Source organism: Euprymna scolopes, chromosome 13 (assembly GCF_053919585.1).
Source record: "Euprymna scolopes isolate OS-2025 chromosome 13, ASM5391958v1, whole genome shotgun sequence".
NCBI classification, from domain to species: domain Eukaryota; kingdom Metazoa; phylum Mollusca; class Cephalopoda; order Sepiida; family Sepiolidae; genus Euprymna; species Euprymna scolopes.
The window spans coordinates 137,213,451-137,239,404 of NC_136494.1; the positions used below are offsets into that span (position 1 = coordinate 137,213,451).

The window sequence follows — 25,954 nt, forward strand, 5'->3', positions numbered from 1 at the left end:
ATTCGACAGGGATTAAAGGTTGATAGACAGCGCTGAACCTATTACATTAGAGACTCTACTTTTGACCCTATTTATAAGGGAGTGGATAGTCATTGTGGTCCAAGCAAAGATGCGGCAGGCGGCAATACCTCATGCATGAGCGAATAGAAGATTTATAAAGATATAGAAAACTGACAGGTACAAGAAATTTTCAAACCCGACGGAGGGAGCCTACCTTCTTTGCAGCTAACCTGCCATTATCTTGTATATATGTATTCCAATTCATTTAATCTGTGAATATTAGCCAGAGGAGCTTGAATGGTAGACTCTCTGGAATGGCGTTATTTGCTGCGGCATTCGACGGTTCAAAAGGGGGTTCTTATTCTTGTTAATAGAAGGGATATTTGCCATTGAAGCATGTAATATAACCATCTATTCTTGGTCTCATTCATCCTCAGACGGGACATCATCTTCTATAGATCCAACATTTATCTTGAATCAATATGTGTTTAATTTGCTCACACGTCTAGAATATGGTGTGGTGTCATGAGGAAGTATGCTTATCTTCGACACGTTTTGTTAAAATCAGAAATAATAAACGTCCAAGAAAAAGCTGCATTATTGTTTATTTATGTACTACCATCGAGGTCTATCAGGATCTGATTATATTTATTATTTTTTTAGTAATATAGTACGAGTTCATTTTCCTGTTAGACATTCTCAAATACTTTGAATATATTAAGCGATACCGCCTTAGCTTCACACGTCTTATCCAGTGAAAGGTATATGTGTTAATAAGTCCGGCATTATCAGCTAGGCTTTAACCTCTGTCCCATCGACGACATGTTGCACCTCTCTACCTGTTTAACAAGTATTTTAATGGTAGGTGCTTCGACGAACTAAAAGCCCGTGTGTCCTCTTGATGTAAATACACTCGACAAACCCGACAAGCAGCGAAATCTCACCCCTACACAGTACAAATCCACAGATGTAAAAAAGCCTTCTGCTCTAATAATTTCTTTCCTACGACTGCTAGAATTTGGAATTTCTTTCCAGGTTTCTGCTTCCTTGACTATACTGACATGCGCAATTTCAAGTGTAATGTAAACAAACATCTTCCCTACATAATATCCCTGAATATTATGATCCAAATAGTAGCCCCCCCATGTCAAAGTGGCTTGTTTAGTGTAAAAAATACAATAAAAGACTAGACAATTGTTAAAATATCTTAAGTAAACGAGATTGCCACAAGTAATTCTGCTAGAAAGAAATTTAGCATTTTCTACGAAATAAATGATCGCTTGATTTATTAATAATTTAGAAATTTTAGTCAAAAGCAGAAGATTTAATTTGAATTCGTTTGGAATTTGTTTGTTTTTAAATGTGAAATATTTATAATTCTTTATTTATATTCAAAATAATACGAGTTAAATAAGTGATTTAGAATTTTTTTAAATTTATTTTTATCTTTGTTTGTATATTATTATACATTGATTTGTAATTGTCTTTTGATTCGTGTATTTAATGAATTCTTATATAACTAATCAATAATTTATTGCATTTTTATTTATGTATTAAATGAATTCTTAATAATTAATAAATAATTCATTGCATTTTTATTAATGTATTTAATGAATTCTTAAATAATTAATAAATAATTCATTACATTTTTATTAATGTATTTAATGAATTCTTAAATAATTAATCAATAATTTATTGCATTTTTATTGATGTATTTAATGAATTCTTAAATGATTAATAAATAATTCATTGCATTTTTATTTATGTATTTAATGAATTCTTAATTAATAAATAATTCATTGCATTTTTATTTATGTATTTAATGAATTCTTAATTAATAAATAATTCATTGCATTTTTATTTATGTATTTAATGAATTCTTAAATAATGAATAAATAATTTATTATATGCCTGCATTTTTATTGATTTCGTTATTTATTTAGTTTATAATTTGCATATTTTCTCTAAACATAATTTTACTATAATTATATGAACATTTCTTCATCGTAACATGTCTGAAATTATATTTTGTTTTGTTATTTCAGGTCAAATCTATAATATCGATCTTAATAATGGAAATATGAAATCTACGGTCGAAGGAACTTCTGCTCTTGATAATATGTACTTGGGTAATTATATAAATTTTTAAATGATTTCTTACATTGTAATGAATGTTTTCATTTCTGTTATTGCTGTTCATTAGGAAGCGATTACAGGGTAGAACGATAAAATTGTCGCTCTAAAGAAAACAACACGACAGCTTTATTTTACAACTTTTATTAAAAAACGTTTAGGTAACTTGATTATATAGTAGAGATGACATCTATTCAATATAGCAACCTTCAGCCTCAATCACCGCCTCGATACGGGTCCAGAACTGGGAACATGCCTTTTCTCCAAGCGCCGGCGGGAGCTCTACAAATACTCGGTGGATGGCGGTGGTCAGGATGGCTCTGGTATTGTGAGAAGTCATGTTGGTGATGTTCTCGACATATGACCAAACGAAGTAGTCCAGATGGTTCAGGTCGCGTAAGGAGGGGCCCAGTGAGAGAAGGGTATAACATCGTAGCACTCCTTCTGACGCCAAGCCTTGGTCTTTTTGGATTTGTAAGCCGAGACCTGCCGTCACACCCAGGCTCTGTCAGGGGCTATCTTATTGCACAGCAGGAATAAAAATGAAGCCCTACCAGACCCAAAACAAACACTCCCCCAGGGCTCAAACATTGGTAGAAAAAACTGGGTGACTCTAAATAGAGCCAGAGCCAAAGTAGGCAAAACAAAAGACAATCTCCACAAGTGGGGCCTAGATACCTCACCTTTATGTCCATGTAGAGAGTTACAAACGATGCACCACCTTAGTGAAAAGTGCCGATTGGGTCCTCATTGCTAATACCAAGACCTTAAGGAGGCAAACAGCACCGCCATGCGATGGATTAATTTCTATTGTGATAAGATATGATGGTGATTGCACCAGGGGATCACCATACTCTTCAGCACACCCAGGTAGACTGGTGTTGACTTTCGAAGATGTAAAGTGGCATGATGTGCCCGTCACTTGAAACCACACCAAAGACCATAACCGTTGCTCCTCCAATACGTTGAACTGTGCTCTTAAGCGTTGAACCGTCACAATTTGCATTTTGAGGGTGTGGCATAACTTGGATCGGTGGAGAACATGAGTGGTACAGCGGCGCATCTCCAATCTCGCTCGTTATCCATTGTGCCATTTTCAGGCATGATAGAATGCTCCTATCGCTTTTGAGATTTGTAGACAACTGATCAACTAGTAGATAGTCTACAACAAAAAATAAAACCGGTGTTCATCAAAATGGAAATTGAATCACCCTGTAAAATATTGGAAATAAAGTTTGAAAATAGCTAAACAAAACTATATTTCCACTCGAACTACGTCCGTACATAAACACTATTGTGTTTGTCATATCTATGAAAACAATGTATTGTTGTAGAATTTTTAAATGAACATTGATAAGTTATAATACTTGAACTATTCACACTACTGTCGTGTTCTAGGGTTTTATTCTCTCAACGTTTCTACGATGTAATCTACGACTTCTTCAGATGTTTTTCACCGACCTCGGGAATTTTTTCTACAATGGCTGACAGAATGAAAGCAAGTTACGCCCATGAATTAAATAAAGTGTTCTGTTCGAAATTCTGTACATATTCCCGAGTTCGACATACAGATTCCCAAGTTTGACCAAACGCATCTTAAGATCTGAGTTGTCCATCGATTACAATAACCTTCAATCTTTAAGTGCATCTTCTTGAACTAGGAATTGTTTATATCTAACACAGAAATCTGTACATTATTTGAAATTGCGCCCTTTATTTTATCCACAGAGAATCGTAAAACCACGGATAAAGTGCTAAGTATAACTATTTCTCTGTTACAGTGTGCTGGAGAGTGATGGTTCAATTCTCACTGCAGGCAATATTTACGGATTGAAATAAAAATTACTTAAGAATTCTATGCGAAACCGGACATTATACACTGTTGATTTGCAGCAGTTATCGAAAGGGGTAGCGCGTTCTGGAAATGTGGAGCGACTTGTTGTCACCCAGACTCCACGCTGGTAATTGTCAGTAAATAGTCACTGATGATGAATTATGTGAAAACTTCTAGTGAGTAACAAATAGCATCAATACACAGACAAGAAGAGAAGAACAAAACGGAAACTTTGGAGAAGTTATATCAGTTTATATCAGTTTATGACGATAAAAAAAGAAGCAGATTATTCCTCATTTCCTGTTGACCTGCTTATCTCATGAGTTGCCTCCCTTGTTATCGGCAAGGTTTCTATTTACCAGATGTGCCCGACAAAGTTGACCCCCTTTCTGATGCCATTTGAGTTAATATCATGTAAAGTGGAGTATCATTGCCTTTGTTCCCCTCTTATGCTTATATAATGACTATCACCGTTTTTAATAGGGGAGGTTCGTCTGTATCATTCGTGGATCAAGCAAAAAAAAAAAAGTCAGGATATTAGAGGCTGACACACCAAGTTCTATGTGAACGGATCCAATGCGAGTGTGCGACATATTAATTCCAAACACGTATTAAAGAGCTGGATTACCATGTACGTTTTTTTACTCGAAATAACCGTTTAAATATCGGCACCTGATGCAACAAGAACAGCGGGTGCTTTTGCAAGTGCACTGAGATTGGGTATTAAAACATTTAAAACAAATCAAATAGAGTGCTGATTCACTTGCCTTCTTACGAGGGCAGAGTTAAGTGCAAGGTAACGTTGTAATGCAGAAAAAACCTAGCTTCCTAAAAACGGAACATTTTGAATCAGAACAAAACTTGTCTCAATCTGGAAAGATTTCTCTTTCAATGACCGAGGGCAGACCAGCTATTACACCTCAGTCGTAGTCATTGAATCTATACAAATAAAGCAGATGTATGTATGTATGTGGGGAAATATTTAACCGACAAAATGTTAAACTACTAGTCAAATAGCACTGAAATTAATAGGAAATAGAAGTTTATGATTTCTATTTGGTTTCTAACGAGTAAAATCTTTGTTTGGTTGGATGAATAACGCGTGCTGAAATATATCGACAAGTTGAAATGCAAAATATCCATTTCTACTTGTCGATATATTTCTATTGCATTTGCGCATGCGCAAATTCATTCATATTTTGTAATTTAAATTTAAATCTTTCTTACTTGTCTGTTGGTAGCTTAGACAGTAGGGACCACGACCGGGGCGCTAAATTTTTTGGTTTCAATTCTAGTTGATGGCACCTAAGTCAGATTTTTTAATCTTTTGAAATCAATACTATATATTAAGTACAAGTTAATACTTTACAGAGAATTGGCTCTATAATAATTTATACGAAATCTGCATGAATTAAGACGTAATCATATGTTAATTAAAATATATTTGTATATTAATCACTATTATATATTAGGTACAATATAATATTTTACAGACAATTGGCGCTAATAATAGATAGGAAATCTGTATGAATTGAAATATATTGACGCATATTTTACGTCCGGACAAGGCCAGGCGGATCCTCCTTCGCTAGTTTTAAAGTAAACACTATAAATTTATTTTGTCTTTGTGATTTGACAAACATTTTTACGATATGTTTGTGATGGAAATACAATTTTCAAACCAAGTAAAAATCATATAATATAATAGAATGGATTATATTAGTAATATTTACGTAGAGAGATGATGGATTACGGAGAGAAGTAGATATTCATACATATTTCTTTTAATTTAATTCTTTTCTGTCATATAAAATGATAATTTCGATTTGTTATTCACGTATTTTCACATTTTGGCTGATATAGTCTTGTCGTCCTAAGGTTATGCACTTATAGGGTCGTTAAAAAGAGCGAAACAACGATACTATGCAAAACGTAGACCATATACATAAATAGAACTGGGTTGAGAAACTGGCACGTTCTGTAGTGTTCTCGAGGATAAATGCGGCTTTCTTAAACCGTGGTAGGCACCCATCTAGTGATGGCGTCATGATGAAAAATACCCTTGAAAGTCCTGGCGAAGCATCAAGTATTCAGCTACCAACAAGATTTGAATTACACTACAAACTCTTGTAGTGAGTTCAATCTCGGCTACGGCCGCGCTGGATGGATGGTGTAGTATCGTTACTAATATACTCTCCATATGCTGAATAATAGAATACGTTCAATGTATTGATCAGAAGATTTAGAAACTACTGGCAATGAAGACTACACTATACACAAAAGATGATACTGATAGATTCTACGTGAAAAGAAAAAAGGGTAAATATGTCTGGAAAGTATTGAAGACTGTGTGTAAAAAAGAATTAGAAAATATCAATCTCAGAGCATAAAAATCCAAATCACCGCAGTAAAAGACACCAAATAAACGGACCAGCGAAACAGAAAATAAAAAGTGAAGAAAAAATCACATGGATGATAAGAAAAAACGAATTCCAAAAACATATGAACGTGAAAATGCCACCTGAATAGAAAAACCAAATTGCTATTGACAGTAGCACAGACCAACGCGATTAGGACAAATTATATCAAATCTAAAAGTGACAAAATCGAAAGAAAATCGAACATGTATACTCTTCTGAAAACGTGACGAAACAATGAATCACATAATAATATACAGCAAACAATCCCAATAAAAATACGAAAAAACAGCAAAGACTTTGTGGGAAAGTTAGTATCTTGGTAACTATATAAGTGGTTGAATTTTGAACATGGAAGTAAATGGCATATTCAGATATAGGTCTAGAAGACAGAAACAAAAACTCCTTTAGAACATGGAAGTAGAAACGTACAAAACAATCCAAGTAAAGAGACTGCATATTATAACAGTTAAGAAAAAAAAACTGCTAAATTCTAAATCTCGCCGTCCTAGTGAGCACATGGTAAAATCAAGGAAACAAGCAAGCAAAAAAAAAAAAAAACGAAACAAATTAATAGAACATGCCAGAGGAGTGAAAGGAATGTGGAAGAATGAAAATATCAATTTATTACCCAAAAGAACCCCCTCCCCCCAAAGTTGATAAAAGACAAGGAAAAGTTGAAACTAAAGGTGGGGGTTAATAGCATATTAGTATCAATGCTGAGAATACTTGAAGTGTTAATGAAAATCGCTGAATTTGAAGATCGATCTACATAAATTTAAAGCTCTAACCAGCCACACAAAAGGTGAAAGAGAAATAAAGAACCCGAGTTCAAAGAAATTAAAGCAATGAGAAATCCAAATGACTTTTCCCTAAAACTTGCATTAACCTCAGTTGATAACACACAAAATATTCATGATAGCTAAGGCGAAAGACCTCCACTAGAATGGTGTGAGAGTACTGGAATCTAAGAGGGTGTAAAATAATGAAATCTTGAAGGATTCCAGAGAAGATCAACTGTCCTTGCTAGTGAGGAACCAATAGTTGATGTCATTTTTTTAATGAAAGATGAATTACAAAATTGTTTAAAAGACGCAGAAGGATTGGAAATCTGAGGAGATATGCTGTCACTCAAACTCCAGGCGAATGCCACTTGTTATTTGCCGTGAGCAATCACTGATAATTACTTGTGTGAAAAATCTTAGTTGGTAAAATACTACTACTAAATATAGTAATAATAATTCTAATTCTAATACTACTAATAATAGTAATAATATTAATTATAACAATAATAATAATAATAATAACAATAATAATAATAATAATAATAATAATAATAATAACAATAACATGGCTTAATAGTTTGTTTTGTAAAGCTATATAAAAGAAATATAATGGTTTAAGTGATGTGTTTTTAGATCTTGAAATAATCTAACAACCGAACAAAGCTGAAAATGAAAATATCTTATTCAAGCGTATTTCAAGACCGGGCAATGCTAGGTTGCAGTTTACCTTCAGCCATGTATTTAATTAGCAATGCATATGTAACCCACAACTAAGGTGGCCATTGATTCATATCTTACCTAGTCATTGTAAATCCTATTTGTGAATTTACATTATCTGGTATTCCTAACAAATTAAGCATCTCATTGATTAATTTCTTACGCAAGAAATAAATTCGGATGAATCAATGTGGTACGACTTGTTGTTTGAATTGGTTTCTCTACTTTTTCTAGAATCTAGTCTTACAGATGGAAACACGTGAAGGTTGCAAACATCCATAAGTGAAAGTGCTACAGAAGAAAATTGACCTTGGGTTTACTTTCAGCAGCCTCATAATTCGCGCTTCTTTACTTCTCACATTCCTTCAGCGATGTTTCTGTTAAAGGGAGAAGTATTGATTTTTCTGGGTCGGGATCTAAGTACGTCGGCAATGTTTTTTTAACTTTAAGTTCTATTTTTTGTTTTTTTAGATCAAGCCATCAAGTGGCTTTATGTCATATCTGGAGCGATTTTCATTTTTAACAAATAATTAGATTTAAACTTTGCTATACCTAGATCATAAATCTGATGCGTTTTCAACTTAAGTACCTCCGTGATTTGACTACAAATTCTGTTTTAATTGCGTTGTTTAATTCTATCCCTCTGCAACACCAGAGTAGAAAAATGGGATTGAGAAGTCTTACAAAAAGTGTCTGGATAGCCCCATCGACATTTCCCGGTGAGGACGCCTAATGCGATTAGCAATAAACTAACCCCTTCTCAAAGAGAGAAGGCCAAGCCTGTAAGAGTGGATCTCTTAGAACTACTCAGAACTAAAAATCAACAAGGACCGGATCATTACAGGAATGGTTTAATCTCGTGTTGATTTTGGGGGCCAAGTATGGATGTACTCGATGTTTCGTCTGTCGAGGATGCTGAGTTATTTTATTTATGATTTGTTTTCACTTCATGGAACGAACCCTTTTTCCTCCAAACTGTCTTGGTAATTTGAGCAATATCAAAGCAAACAATAGATGTGCATTACGACGATGAAAAAGTAACGATGCGCTTCAAAATGACCGTAACGGAGTCAACAGGATTGCACAATCCTACGACTTTCTGACTTTCCCTAACCAGCCTTTTCGTGCTCCATTGCTTTTCTTATTCTTATTGTTTTCTATTCGCAAGGCGAAAACAAGATGACAGGTATGCGGAATATTTATATTTAATTCATCTCTTTTTACCTCTTTTCGAAGGAGAGTTTCAACAGAAAACATATGTCTTATCCTTTTGTCGACTCATCCCCAGGCTTCGTCGATTCCTTAAATAATTTGTATTTTATTATAGCTGTAGCCATAGTAATATTTTTGTGTTTTGCTATTATTTTATCCAAATGAACGCAGAACTTATTAATTGAAACATTTTTTTTTGTATTCTTAAATTCCGACTCCATAAAACAAGTCCTTTCTGTTTTAAAAATATATTCCGTGATTTTAACATTTTAGTTCCCATGGTATTTGGTGGGAGAAATCAACGAAACGGGGGTTTTCTCAGTGAAAAATCAGGAGATTTACTTTTTATCTATGCCTGCCTGCATGAGATAAAAAAACGGCTATCATCTGGGATGCCAACTTGTTTATTTTGGGCTTGAGGGTCTGGTCGGCAACAAGAATTTGATCTGGAACTTATTACAGCCAGCCAGTGATTTGACGCAATAAATGATAAAATTTAAAAAATCTAATTCTAATACTTAATATAATGGCGATATTGTGTCTGTGATTAATAACGCCAGTAAACATATCCAAATAGAACAGTGCATTACTACTATATTCTGTATTATTTAACACTAAAATTAAAATTATATATTTAAATAGAGTTTATTAAAGAAAGCATAATATGTTTATAATGCATGGTAGATACTCGACTAGGTTTCAATGTCTAGTTTCCTTTTATAAACATTCACAGCAAAGACTCGCTTGACCAAAACAAATACAAAGAGGTTTCGTTTCTTTTCTGCATACCTAAAATCTAACAACTTCTCTGAACAAAGTTTATTTCCAAGAACTCTCCATTTGTGAAGCACAATACAACAGGACTGCTTCCCAGTTAAACAAAACACGATTATTTCGCACTTCATTTTCAGAAAAAACTTGTTTACATTTCTCCTAATCAATCGAATTCTGACTTTCCACATTTCAAACCCACTCATAGTATTACCTATCATTACACTGACAATGTTTTTGACTCTTATCTTTGAGGGGATTTTAGACCGTAATCAGTGGTGACTCCATCATATATATATATATATATATATATATATATATATATATATATAATTATTTTTTTGCTATAATAATTAAATACCTACAGACACTAGTGTTTCATCCTTTCGGGATTCTTCAGTGCAGGGTGTCACGATTAACACCAGCCGAACGATTCGAACCCCGCACCACGAGACATCTCTGGCTCGATTGGCGGAGACCGTATCCATTCGGCTACCATCAACCGCGTGAAATAGCGTTGAATTTAAGCATTTTAATTTTAAATGTTCATTTACGTCAGTCAGAAAGTGATCTAATCGTTATACGATGATCTATGCATACGATGATCTAAGAGCTAAATTGACCGACTTTAATTCAACTGAAAGTGCTCAACGATAAGAAATGAATTTCTTAAAGGGGCTGTCATAATTATTTTTTTGCTATAATAATTAAATACCTACAGACACTAGTGTTTCATCCTTTCGGGAGTCTTCAATGCAGGGTGTCACGATTAACACCAGCCGAACGATTCGAACCCCGCACCACGAGACATCTCTGGCTCGATATATATATATATATATATATATATATATATATATATATATATATATATATATATATATATATATATATATATATATAAGTAAATTTTTGGTACAGCAAAATGGAAGGAGAAATTTCAGAGGAAACATAATTTAATTCAAATACCAAAAAACAAGAAATGGGCAGGTGAAATTAAAATTTCCTTAAGGCCTTATCGTCTGACACTCTAAGAGGAAACGTCAGAATGATAAATTAAAAACTAAGAAAACGAATGAGGGAAGAGGGGAATTTTGGTTTCAGTTGGAAGAACAGTGAAAAAAAAAAAAAAAAAAAATTCTCACTGTTCAGGTGGTTTTAAATCAATGAATATCTCCAACTGATGTTTCAGAATCTAGCCTGTGTAGACAAAAGATTCTGAAACATCAGTTGGAGATATTCATTGATTTAAAACCACCTGAATAGTGAGAATTTTTTTTTTTTTTCACTGTTCTTCCAACTGAAACCAAAATTCCCCTCTTCCCTCATTCGTTTTCTTAGTTTTTAATTTATCATTCTGACGTTTCCTCTTAGAGTGTCAGACGATAAGGCCTTAAGGAAATTTTAATTTCACCTGCCCATTTCTTGTTTTTTGGTATTTGAATTAAATTATGTTTCCTCTGAAATATATATATATATATATATATATATATATATATATATATATATATATATATATTGAATTTTGTTATAAATTTACAATCTATAAAATTTCTATTATTGTAAGCACGGACATTAAGAAATATGATTTTCATTTATGCAAATATTATTTGGCAACGTTTCTGCAAAGTCTGTTACGATAATAACTATATGAATGTATACGTTTTCATGGTCAACATCTTTACTTTATATCTTCATCTTGTGGAATTAGAGTAAATATTTACTAGAACCGAACACATGATTATCTCATATAATTCCAATCACCTTAAAGTGTAATTAATCATTAAGTTTTGTTTATTATTTTATTGTTATTACTTTATACTATGATAAGACTGGAAACGATGGATAATATATATATATATATAGTCAGAATATTATACCTATGGGGAAGGCTCGGCGTGCATTTCTTAATATCGGAATCGCAAACATCTATCTTTTGAGTAAACAATATATTAGCAAATAAATGGCGACCAGTTTCAGCAAATATCAATGAAGAAAAATTGAAAGACCGAGGAGGAAGAGGACTAATCAGCCTTCCACTGAAAGTGTGCAAAAGGGGACTTGGTCATAAGACAGGTTTGTTGCAACTTCAGTATTTTTCTTTTATGAGAAAACGTGCTCTGGAAGTGCAGCTATTTAGTCGTCTTATTGAAAAAATATTTTTAGAAAGGCGTCTTTCTGCATATTAAGCAATTTTATTTTAATGTAATGTCTGTGCAAACATTTAACTGCTCTCCTCTCTATCTCTCTCTTATTAATTATATATTTTATGCGTGTGCATTATCTGTGTGTTATTTAACAGGTATTTTACGGACTATTGTCCTCGTGTCCTATATACCTATCTAAGGTCCGTGACTCATCTAGTATTTTCGGGTGCGTGTGTGTATTACATATAATTCACATAACATGACGACATACCTGTTTCTTCTGTTCGTTTCTGGGGGATTCGCTTACTTCTCGGGGAGCTTGGTTCTGTTTAAAGAAAACGCTTCACGACAGACACAAAACGATGTATGTTTTCTTTATTCACTCCCATGCATCTCGTCGCAACAGAACTGGAGTGAATGTTAGCTTGTGGTTTCTCTGCATCCATTTGGAAACCGTCACCCCTCATGAGTAGATCTGTTTAATCCATCTTGTTTCTTCGGCGTCTCAAAACCAACTCACTAAACTTAACTCAGCTTATTCAAACTGGACCACCTAACACGTTACGTCCGTCCCCATTCGAATACTTCCGGTGCAAACTCGTCGGTCAACCCGTTTGATACCTGTCACAACGTGACTCTTTTACCCTTTCTGCACCTGCAATGCTCGCTCAACTTATCGTTTCTTACGATTCAATCTGTTATTTATTCGGCTAGATAGATAGATAGATAGATAGATAGATAAATAGACAATCAATAAGTGTGAAATATATAAATTCTGACAAAAAAACAGCGAAGATTCCATCCTTTGTCAGAAACATCACGCATGGAATACGAGAACTAAAGGACAATATAAAGGAAATTAGAGTTACGTGGCTGTCAAATATAGATACAACGTCCACTTTCTGCTCTCCGTAAAATTTGCCTAGAGTAGATTCCCAAGTTAAAAAAAATGTAGTTTCATCTATTAAAATGTTTTTTTTACATAGGAGTCACTACTCATCAAGGCCCAGAGGCCACTCGAGGATAAGCGTAAAAGAGTGAACAGTAGTCAATAAGACAATATCATAGTAATCGTTAGTAGTGTTAATTTGGTAAATTGGATTACTTAAGGGGAACGACTCATCAAGAACTTGTTTACATGGGACTTGAAAACGACCATATTGTAGACAGGTGTGCAGTTCGAAGAAAGAAAACGACCATATTGTAGACAGCTGTGCAGTTCGAAGAAAGAAAACGACCATATTGTAGACAGGTGTGCAGTTCGAAGAAAGAAAACGACCATATTGTAGACAGGTGTGCAGTTCGAAGAAAGAAAACGACCATATTGTAGACAGGTGTGCAGTTCGGAGAAAGAAGCTTTGTTTTTAATATTTTGTCAATCTATATCTTCCTACATTTCTGTCTGTCTGTTTCTCTCTTTCTCTCTCTGGCAACAGCTTGAACATAATGGAAAAAAGAAATAGAAAGCAAGCTGTCTTCCTGAATGTTGACTTAATTTTACTATGAAATCTTCTTCTTTATGAAACCAATACAGTTAATATTAAAATATTTCTCATCATAATTAAATCGGGATCATACTGAACCATATAATGACAGCTTTTTTAAGTGTAACTTGTGTAGTCCCTTACGTTTAACCGGACGCACACACACAGAATTACAATTTTTCTTTGCATAATAGATTGGAATATTGGATTTTTTGTGTCAACAAAATTCATAATTAATTGTATTCAAAGCGCAAAAAATAATTTTGGATCAGATTTTTTTTAATCAAATAAAAAAGCTGGCTTTAATGAAAACCGCTTTTCCAAGTAAACAATACGTATTCTAAAAATAGCACAAAAAGCAACAAAAATGGCACGAAATAAATATTAAAAGATGTTTCAGAAAACTGAAAGAATTTACTGAAGATAAAATTCCAGCATTATGAATCTCGCATGTTGCCTATTACAATTATTAAGTATTTGCTATCGACGCTGGGCGTGCCGGAGATCACAAGATAAATAAATATCGTTTCTCACAGATATGCGTTCGTCCCCATCTCCGTATAGACGTTAGTCAGCCTGGATTCGAAGACAGTAGACTTACTAAACTAGCTAGGTCAGAAATTATGATGCACGATAAACAATCTGGCCATATCAGATAAACTCTCCTTTCCTGCAAAAAAAATAATCAACTGAGAATCCATCTGTTGATTAACAAATCAAATCCATTGTGGACATGTTAATAAAACAACTAAATAAGTATTCATTAAAATATCTTTTAACATAGCGTGTTTTTAGAGGCGGCGAATTGTCAACATTTTTTTAATTGCAGATGTCGCAACGATCGGTTATTTTTAGTTCAGCTTGGTTCGGCAATACACCATTAAGACGCTTACACCCAATAAGCATTTGAAAATTATGCAAATTTATTTCATTTACATTTGATGGCCAGATAATTTACATTTAGTAAACGATTAATTTCACGAAATGTACATGTCCACTGGTCACCTTCTTCGTGTGATTAAACTCTGTGAGATTATTTTCTTTGGTGATATATATAGTCCCATGTCTATGTTTAAAAGAACAGAAAGAATAGACGACTTTGAAGACAACATTCGGCGTGTTGTTGTCCAAATAAAGCCTAATTGAATGTGTGCAGTTTCTAAAAATTGGATCTCTAAATTACCCCATCTATATATATAAATCGTAGATATATAAAAAGAAAAAAAAGTGTGCAAGATAACCGATAAGAAATGCAAATCTGTCGATATGCACATTAAGAACGAAATATTCGGATATCTAATACCAAATATTTCGTTCCTAATGTGCCTATCAACTAGACATCTCATTTGTTATTAGTTACCTAGCATCCCTTCTCCTTTTCTGGTGAGAAGCATTAGGCTTCGAAATACCTTGGTATAATAAACATCTAATTCCCTTATTCATAATAATGTAATTTTCTTATTCAATGAATGATTAAAGTCATATGTATTAGTATATATTTTTTGTATTGTAACATTTTTCGTACAGTTTAAGAAACTTACCGGTAGTTTTGTATCAAAAGCTACGGAAACGTGGGCAATGCTAAGCTGCGCGTACTGTAAAATTTTCGTACTGTTCTGCGCAATGTAAACAATTTGCCATCGTGATTGCTGAATCCACAGTATTTGACGCGTGTCAAATTATTAACAAGGCTGTTTGCTTCATCAATAAAATTAGCCGTAAAGGTAGTTTGAGTAGTTCTGAAAAGAATACTATTACTGAACAGCTAGCAAAAAGAAAACTACCCTCGAAATATCGAAAATGATAGGGATGTACCATCAAACTGTGAAGAACTTTGTCAAGGACCCTACAAAGGTACGTAAGAAAGCTAATAAAGGTAAATCTAAAGTTGTTTCACGCCGTTCTCTACTCCAAATAAAACGTGAAGTTGTTAAGAACCCTGGGCAGACAAGTCGGGAAGTCTTTGACCAAGCCGGATTGAAGAATGTCTCAAAATGTACTCGATGTCGCCTTCTGAAAGAAGCGGCAAAGTCTGTGAAGCCTGTGACAAAACCTCCATTAAAGCAACATCTCATACAAAACCGATTGAAATGGGCAGAGGATAACATGAAAACGAATTTTTCCAAAGTTTTGTTCACGGATAAAGTGCGTGTCACTCTTGATGGACCAGATGGCTGGAGCAAGGGATGGGTCCTAGACGGACGACATCTTAATCAGCGTTTAAGGTGCCAACAAGGTGGTGGTGGGGTAATGATATGGGCTGGAATTATTGGAGGTACTTTAGTTGGCACATGAAAAGTCCCAGAAGGCGTAAAAATGGCGTCAAATGCTTATATAGCTTTTCTGAAGGAGCACTTTGAACCATGGCTGAAGAAACAAAGGTTGGCGTTCAGAAGAACTATTATTTTATGCAGTATAATTCTTCTTTCGCGTGCAGCAAACAAAAGCAAAGAGTATTTGCAACAACTGGGGTTCTCTATGCAACAGAAGATGGAGTGGCCTGCGAATTCGGTAGATTTGAACCCAATTGAGAACATTTGGAATATCATGAAGCGACGCCTTTATGCAAATGGACGCCAATTTAAGAGCAAAGATGAGTTGTGGGATGCTCTCCAAGAAGTATCGCGAGGAATAATTGTTGGCGAAATCACAAAATTGACTAATTCTGTGGACCAACATCTTTCATAAAAGTCACAACGTCTTTCACAAAAAAAGGTCGCATATCCCCTACTAATTATGCTAAAGTAGAAATTGCTGTGTAATTATTGTTTTCTAAGAATTTTTCTAATTCATTTAATATTTGAAAATTATTTCAGTAAACAAGTTATGGGTATATGTGTTTCTTTTCTTAACCTCGTTAATAACTTAACACACTGAAAGCAACAGATATTCCTATCTTCTGCCATAGTTTCGCTAATACTGGTTTAAATACTTTTACTTTTGGACAGAAGTAGCTGAATAATATTGTAAGCACTTTCTCAAAGTCTCATGGATTTTTATTCACTCGTTCCTTAAATATTAAGAAAAATATAAACTCCTTAATAATTTGATACGCAGTATATATATATATATATATATATATATATATATATATATATATATATATATATATATATGAGCAAACAGTTAATAAAATATGTTAAAAACAGTTAAAATGAGTTAAAAACATATTTAATCTGAAAAGGAAACACTAGATATCGAGCTTTTACATCTGGCTGAGATAATTTTATAAATATTATTTTTTAAATATTTATAATATATTTTAATTTTACCATCTTGGATCATTTTGGTAAATTTAATTGTAATTTTTATTATTATTATTATATATATATATATATATATATATATATATATATATATATATATATATGCATATATATATACATACTAGCATGGGTATATATATATATATATATATATATATATATATATATATACATACTAGCATGGGTACCCGGCGTTGCCTGGGTTGACATGAAGTTCCGTTTGGAACACTCCTGCTATACTAATCATTTTCATCATGGGGAACAATCCCAAAAATAAAAGAACGGATAAAAACATGCAAATGTAATCGTCACAAAAAAGAAGAAATACGTGATAGTCTCTCCTATAGATATTTCGGCAGAAGGGATACAAAGAGAAGAAACTATTCTCCGGATATTGAGCACTGAAAAGAAACCCCCTCCACCCCCTAAAAAAAATAATTAAAAATAAATCATTACAACTTTTGTTTCAATAAAATAGCAGTGAATGCCCGCGCGATAAAAAAAAAAAAATAGCCAAGTAGGCAGAACCCCTAAAAAAAAAATAAAGATCTACCAAAATTTAATTCCAAAAACAATTAAATTAAATTTTTCGTCATTTTATGTATCTAATGTAATCCCCCCTCCCAAAAAATATAATTTGTCATATTTCGTTTTGTTTATGAAATTGTTAGGTGAAAGTACAGAGTAGTCTCATAAAAATTAATTAAATTTATCATTATTTTATGTTTCAAATGTAATTCCCGACCCCTCCACCAAAAATACAAATTGTATTTGTCATGTTTTGCCCCCCCCCCCATCTCGTTTATCAAACTTGAAAAAATGCCACAGGTGACGTCTTGTTGAACGATTGGTGGCCAAAAAGTGGGTGCTCATTTTACGTTAAATATATATTGAAAAGTGATCCCCTGCTCTAAAATGTTAATTTTCTATTTTTTTCAAAATTTCTTTCATATTTATAAAGGCTGTTTAAACGTATTAGGCAAAAAAAATAGGTCTTCCTTTTTTTTGGGGGGGGGGGGTTAAACGACGCTGGGTCACGTCATAAAAATTTATCTTTCTTTTAATTAGAAAGTTAAGTTTGTAATTGATAAGATTAAGTTGAAAAAAGAAAAAAGTGTAAATTGTGGTATTTAGAGGGGGACAGTAGATCTTTATTTTTTTAGGTATCAAACGACGCTTGGTCACATCGTAAAAAATTACCGATTTCTGTATAGCGTTTAAAGAATTAATAAAAACAAACAAATGAAATCTTTTCAGTTTTTCGTAAGTGTTTTTTTTTTTAATATTAAAAAAAACTATAAAAGCCGAACATTTTTCTATCTACTCGGTATTATTTTTTCAAGCTAGAAATTTATTGAGATTACCAAATTTTATTTGGTGATAGCTTTTTGTTTATGTTCCGAAGGGCAAATAACTCTCAAAAAGATTAAAAAAAAAACGATGTTGGAATAATAATTCCAAATAAATTTAATTAAATATATTATCAATATAATTATTGTTTAAAATTTATTAAATAACAATTTGAAATAGAGCACTTATAACAATTCTCTCGCTAAAAACATTAACTAAGATATCGCTATTTAATGAAACCGATTTTTCTTAATGCAATACACTAATGAGATGATCTCTTTATTGCAAGAATCACACTATATATAGAAATAAATGAGAGAGTAAAGTAAGAAAACCTTTTGTGTATATTAATCAAATTGTGAACAAATAAACAATCTAACAAGCAGACAGAAATACGAATTTTTATATATATATATATATATATATATATATATATATATATATATATACACACACACTGATGATCAAAAATTTCAGACCACTTAAAAAACTTTTTTAAAGGATAGATTTTAAACTCTTCCGACTTAAGGTTATTAATACTGCAATCTAAAAGGTTGCGGAAACAAAAAGGTACATTCCAAAAATCTTATTTAAAAATGTGCATTTTTATTAAATTAGGCTTTTTACACATGATCGAAATTATAAGACCAAGGGTATAAATTGTTAGATTTATGGTAATTCGAATGTTTTTAGTTCAGTTAGAGATTAGCAATCACTGTGTAAAGGTATTATAATGCCTAAAGCAAGAAAACTAACCGAAGTTGGAGCGCTCTCGAATACTAGGATCCCATAAGCAAAGTTTGTCACGGTGGTAAAGGTAAATCGCAGTAAAACTGTTATTTAAAACTTTCTAAAGAACACTGAGAATTATGGAAAAGCAAAATCCTTTTGTAGACCCCCCCAATGTTTTTGCTGCATTGAGTAGGAGAATCAGACGGGTTGTTATGAATGACAGAGGACTTTCTTAAGGCGGTTACAAATACTGATTGCAGTCCAATAACCATCAGACGACACTTACAACAAAAAGGCATCGTCAATAAAAAGTGTAAACAAATTCCTCGATTGCATCCACGTCACAGGTGGACAGCTTAAGATTTGGTCGTTAATACCAAACCTGAGACCTTGAGAAGTGGAAGAAAGTCCTGTTTTCTGATGAGAAAAAAATCAATTTAGATGGTCCTGATGGCTTCCAGCGATATTAGCACAACAAAAACATGTCCCTTGAAATTTTTTCCACACGTTATAGTGGTGGAGGGTTCGTAATGGTATGGGGTGCCTTTTTTTTACAGAGAGGCGATGGAACTTCAGATGGTGCAGGGTCGTCAGACAGCAGCTGGTTGTTAGCATGCTACAAAAAGCATCTTTGATGATGGAAGGTCATCGTTTGTGTGGGGATGGATGGTTATTCCAACAGGATAATGCTGCAATGAACACTGCAAGGCGAACCTTGAGCATTCTACAAGAAAATGGAGTCCATCTCTTCGGACATCCTGCATGCTCACCGGACTGTAACCCGATTGAAAATGCTTGGGGATGAATGACTAGAGAGGTTTATCGAAATGGCAACCAATATTCAACAAAAAATGAACTTCGTGAAGCCATCTTTAGAAACTGGAACAAGATCCTGTTCCAGTTTCTAAAGCTGGCTTCACCCTTATTTCTAGCATACTCCAAAGAATTTTTGAAGTCATTAAAAGAAGCGGAGGTAGAACTCATTATTAAGTTTGATTGTTGAATGTTTTCATACACTTTTCATACAATTTTTGTACAATTTAATAGAATTTTTGTCTCTGGTCTTATAATTTTGATCATTTGTAAAAAGCCTAACTTGATAGAAATGTAAATTTAAAAAATAAATCTTTGGAATGTAGCTTTTTGTTTCCATAACCTTTTAGATTGTAGTATTGGTAACCTTAAGTCGGAAAAGTTTAAAATCTATCCTTAAGAAAAAGTTCTTTTTAAAGATTTTTAAGTCGTCTTAAATTTTTGATCAGCAATATATATATATATATATATATATATATATATATATATATATATATATATATATATATATATATATAGTGGGTGCGGCCTGATTATGCAAATCAATTTTTGCTACCAAAATTTAATTTTTCACATTCTTTGGTAAAATTTTGAAGTATATATTTGTTTAAACGATAGACAAATTGCGCCAATATCGTTGGATAACGGTTCTTAGATGGCACACTTCAAAAGTCGATTTTTTAGACTGTTTAGTCTGACTCATCGTTAGTGAAATGAAGCCATTTTGCTTTGTTAATATGTTACTAATTTCGGATTTCAAGTAAAGATGGCTTTGATTCGTGAGATGTCTTACAGGGATAGAATGGAAACGCTTAACCTTGTGGCTTTATTGTTCTAATCTTGATGTGGAAGAGAATGGGAAAGAAAGGGATGGCGTGTGTGTGTATATATATATATATATAAGAAGAAGAAGAAGAAGAAGAAGAAGAAGAAGAAGAAGAAGAAGAAGAAGAAGAAGAAGAAAGAGGAGGATAAGGAGGCGTGGGTCTTTCGTTATAAAAGACAATAAGCAGACTGGAAAGGCCAAATGCTTGTGGCAGAGTAAATAAAATATTTCGTCTTAACGATAGCTTATCATATAAAGAAGATGCACAGGGCGGAGATGAAGAAGAAGAAATATGATAAACCGTTATATTAAACTCGACTAAGGGGTTGGATTGGAAAGGAAAGAAGGCAGACAAGAATGAAAGATGAACATAAAATAAAGAAACGATGATAAAATAATGAGGGAGGTTATTACTGATGATACAGGAACAGAGTATTTAACTAATTATTGTGGCCTTTAAAATATAGCTGCTAGGTGTAAGGGTTTATAGTGTAGACTATGTTTGGTTAAATTTTGTTTTATTCAAAAAGGACAATGGAACAGAGGTAGGTACATGTTGTTAAAATTCAGAGAGAACCGATTTTTTTGGTGAAATTTTAAAAGTATGTATTACAAATCAAATCACAAATATTCCGCAAATTTGAGCTTCTGTTAGTATTTTAAGTGTATTTGTGGACATAGCCCTTCATTTGAACATGCATATATTTCAGATTTGCATTAAATTTGATCCATAGTTATTGAATGCAAATTAATCAAGATTTGTTAAATTTCAATAAAATTTTAGACATTTTCTAGAGTCAACGATTTTCATTCTAGACATTTTCTAAGATCAACGTAAAATCAAGGTTTTTCATTAATATTTTATTTAGAATTTTATGCGTATTTTAGGCATCAAGTTGTGTATCATTGTATCTTGAATTCAATTTTACGATGAAGACATAAGAATGGTGCGGCACTGTTGTGTATAGGTAATCATTTTAATAGATACAGATATACACTATATTCAAATGGCACTCCAAAAGTACTGCCTTGTGTTTTATATACCGCCCGAATGAATTCGAAGGGATGGCAAATTGAATTGTTATGATGAGCGAACTTATGCAGTTACGACCTAAAAGTTTCACCTCCCTGGCCCAGATATGGACGATGGGAGACTCTTAGAAACTAACAACCTGTCATGGACGTACATCAGAAGCAAAGAAGCATCATTGAATTCCTGGCAAAGGTGTATTAAGAACGGAAGTGACTATATAGAAAATCAATTCTAAAGCACAAAATGGCGCTCGTTTAGATTGTACCACTACCGTCTTCGTAGCTCTTCAACTTTTTTAGTTAAAGAATATGAGATGTTAATTTTGGAACGACACTTTTATAGACAGAGCAACTTGCTTTTTTGTTTTAATTGATATTCCAAATAAGCAAGTTGCTCTGCTCCCCTTATATATATATGTATATATATATAGTGTATATATACAGTATATATACACATTACAATATTTGAAAATGTACATACAGTAATTTATAAAGTGATATATAGTAATAATATATAGTAATAGAGATATTTACATCTAGAAATAAAGTAGATTTAAGGTTCCTAAAATTCGTCCTAGAATTGTCTTCAAAGATCCATGATACAGCAGTTAGAGTACTTGGAAAAGGTCAATTGTAATGGTCATATTCTCCTGATGGTTAAGTGGTTCAGTCTTTGGCGTGCGCTATCAAATAATGCAATTACGAATTACTTAGTACCTCTCTCTCTCTTTCTCTCTCTCTCTCTCTCTCTCTCTCTCTCTCTCTATATATATATATATATATATATATATATATATATATATATATTAGCGAAAGTACCCGTCGTTGACTGGGTTCAAAAACGGCCTACAGAAAATGGACTCTGATTTATGAAAGTATGATAGGTTATGAAAAGGAAGGCTTGTAAAGAGATAGCTTCGAATTTGGGGGTATCAAAACCAAAGCAAAATATGATGAAAGTAAAAATAAACTAGATAAACCCCATAACTTATTATACCATACCTGTTTACACTGAAACACTTATCACAATATTCTGTGGATCTATATTAAAAAAACTTGTTAAACTTTGTGACATATTTCCATTCTATGGAGGTCAGGGGCGAACGAAACCCCCCCCATAATTTTATTATACCATATTTCTTCAAAATGAAAAGAAAAACCGTTTACAAGTGTTTCTGATATAGATGTACATAATAATACTTTGATAAGTATGTTTGAACTTAAATAGAGATTGTATAATAAAATTGTGGGGTCTGCGTTCGCGCCTGGTCTCCATAGAATGGAAATATGCACAAACTTTAATAAAGACTTTTCATATATATATCTGTGTAAGGATACTTTGATAATTATGTTTCTGTTTGAAGAAATTTGGTATAATAAAATTATTGGGTGTTCGTTCGCACCAGACCTCCATAGAATGGAAATATGTCACAAAGTTTAACAAGGTTTTTTAATATAGCTCCACAGAATATTGTGAGAAGTGTTTCAGTGTGAACAGGTATGGTATAATAAATTATGGGGTTTATCTATTCTATTTTTACTTTCATCATACTTTGCTTTGGTTTTGACACCCCCAATTCAACCCAAATTTACAACCCTTCCTTGTCATAGCCTATCATATTTTCATAAATCAGAGTCCATTTTCTGTAGGCTGTTTTTGAACCCAGTCAACGACGAGTACTTTTGCTGGTATAGTTATAAAAGATGTTTGATCTATAGACTTGAACATCGGTATATAGGATATTTAGACGTGTGTAAAACTTTTTAATTGGTTTACATCCGGAAAAACGGGTTGCTTAGGGGTAAACATGGAAAAATTCGTACGTAGAGATCGGCGGATTTTATCTGCATGCAAACTGTTCCACGAATGCGCATGCGTTGATTGTTCACATGACAGATTCATTATGTCAAAAATAATTAGGTTTAAAAACAATTTAAAAATCGCGTCAAGCTGACCTAATAGTTATCCTACATAACTCACTGTTTTTAGGTTTTGGTTTCGATCTCAGCTCGACTATTTTCTATTTTTACTGACAAGAAGTGAGCTGTTTACACAAAAACATAAATTTCTGTATGAATTAAAATATAATATTCATGCATTAAAATATAATATTTATGTATTTTACGAGCGGTCTGCTAGTATATATACAAAGGTGAGAATGTGTGTGTGTGTAAGGACACTTCTCAACCTATATACTCAACGAATTATTCATCTATAGACTTGAAATTTCATATGTAGAGTATTAAGACACGTGGAGAACATTTTATTCTTTTTTCATTGCTAAGAGGAAAAATCAGCAAATTGGTAGATCGGATTTTTATGTTCGTCAACTGTTTCACAACTGCGCATGCGCGGTCGAGAAACCTGACAGCTTCCTTATTTAAAGATACCGTCAAGTTAGTCTTAGGGTTGTCGTATTTAGGTTTTGGTTTCGATCTTAGATTCAGTATCTTTTTTACTTAAAAGAAGTGAACTGTTTGGAGAAAATATAATACTCGCATAATAAATGCGTTTCAATTTCTTTCTGCTTTTTTTTTTTTTACTTCATTTTTTTTAGGAATTTAACTTTTTGGTTAACACCTACGGTATTTTTTGTTAATAATAAATAAGAAATTCATTAAAATATAATATTTCAGTGCATTTTACGACCGGGCAACGCCAGGTACATCTACTAGTACGCCTATAAATCTGGAAACCTCATCTTCATATTAATTGACCTCAAATAATTTTTCGGTGTTAAAAATAGCTGAACTTTTACAAACCAGGCATTACTTCTACCATTTTTTGTTTGTTTCGCTCATTTTCTGGAATCTCTTCCTGGAGATAAGCGTAAGCATTTGCCGAAAATAACGAATTCTCATTTGGATGGAATCAGATTTCATCTTCTACCCGCCATTACTCATTAAAAAAAAGTTCTGAGCGAGATATTTTCGGATGTTGAGTTTTTAGCTTTTTGTTGGTTTATTCGACTGAGGGTTTGAAGTTTATGAATAACATGATGGATCGTGACACGGGCTATCAAATTGGCAAGCCGAGTTAAAAAAAAATCAAATTGAGTATATTAAACGTCCATTTAATTTAATCGCGTTGGTAAATAACAAGAGAATTCAAACCTTGTTTGGCATGTTCAAATGAGAAGGCTCGCTGTAAAGATCACTTACACTCAACATTAATTTAATACAGAAAAAAGAAAAAATAGATCAACGTGAATATAAACAATACAATTCTAAATTTTTTAGATGAGGATTAATTATTTAAATTATTTGGATTCTTCGAACTACTTTTCTCATCTAAAGTGTTATCTGCACAACGTTTTGGTTGATATAACATCCGCTGTTCCCCAGGGTTTATCTTGTTGAACTCGGAAATCTTTATATCGACCTCGGGAATCTGCTCGAATTTTAGACGGAACCCTTTATTTAATCTATGACAGGGTAGAAGTCCTTAGTAATTCGCCAAAGTATTTCTTGTTCACCTACACCAAGGACTGAACCTTCAACCTCCAGGATTGTAACTTTTACAGCTGAGTTTCACCAAGTATTATATCCGCTGCTCCACAGGTCCTTGTAAAAGTAACATTTCTGAAAAAAGATTTTGTTGAAAATTTCGTGCAGATTCCTGAGTTCGACATAAGAATTTCCAAGATACATCCGAAGATTGGAGGTTACATCGGCCGAAACATTGCGTGAATAATACTTAAGATGTGAACAACAGCCCGAAGAATCCACATAATACAAATACAATTCACATGCATTTTCATCTACAAAATTTACTTATAAATTATTATCTAATATGAAAATGTTATGCATTAAACTGATAAAGATTATTAACAATTTTGAGTACGCTGAATATTAATGTGTGTGAGATGAATTTAAATATGAGATCGCAATTGTTTATGGTAAGATGCTAGTGTGCTTGTCTATAGTCGGAGATATGTGACAGTGGCAAGTATATGTGAAAAGATTAATGATAGAGGCGGCCAAGGAGAGGTGGAAAAATAGAAAGTTAACCGCTGAGTGGTGAGTGCGAGTGTTTGAATAACGAGTTGGTGGGTAATTCTTTTTTCATTTTGTCGCCTTTTATATTCTTGGTAAATTCACATAGTTTCTCAAAATATACAACTTTATATTTAAGTGGAGAAACAACTACGATTTGCCGATCACTGCCAGAGTGTTGTATAAAGCGTGTGATGTTACTTATATTTTCCTTAATTAACGGGCCATGTGTATGTACGTTTTGTTTATGGTATATAACGGACTGTTGGATTTACTAAATGTCTATCTTAACGGCCCGTGACTCGTTTAGTTTTTGTGTGTGCGCGTCAGAACATATAATACACGAAACGAAAGCAACATAACTGTCCGCTGTTGACCGCCTTTCTCTTTAGGCCGCTACCTGGAGAATTCGCCAATCATCTTTGAGGAAACTGGAACTTTT

The 25,954-nt window shown here is 33.2% G+C and overlaps 1 protein-coding gene across 3 annotated transcripts in view; it reads left to right on the forward strand.

Annotated features, from left to right (window-relative positions):
• Positions 1 to 25,954, forward strand: part of LOC145292206 (integrin alpha-8-like) — a 506,022-nt gene that overhangs the window by 382,914 nt on the left and 97,154 nt on the right. For all 3 annotated transcript variants that reach the window (XM_080138520.1, XM_080138521.1, XM_080138522.1), the window contains exon 7: positions 2,046 to 2,129. In XM_080138520.1, the coding sequence (XP_079994646.1) occupies positions 2,046 to 2,129 (84 nt within the window). The remainder of the gene's footprint in view (positions 1 to 2,045; positions 2,130 to 25,954) is intronic.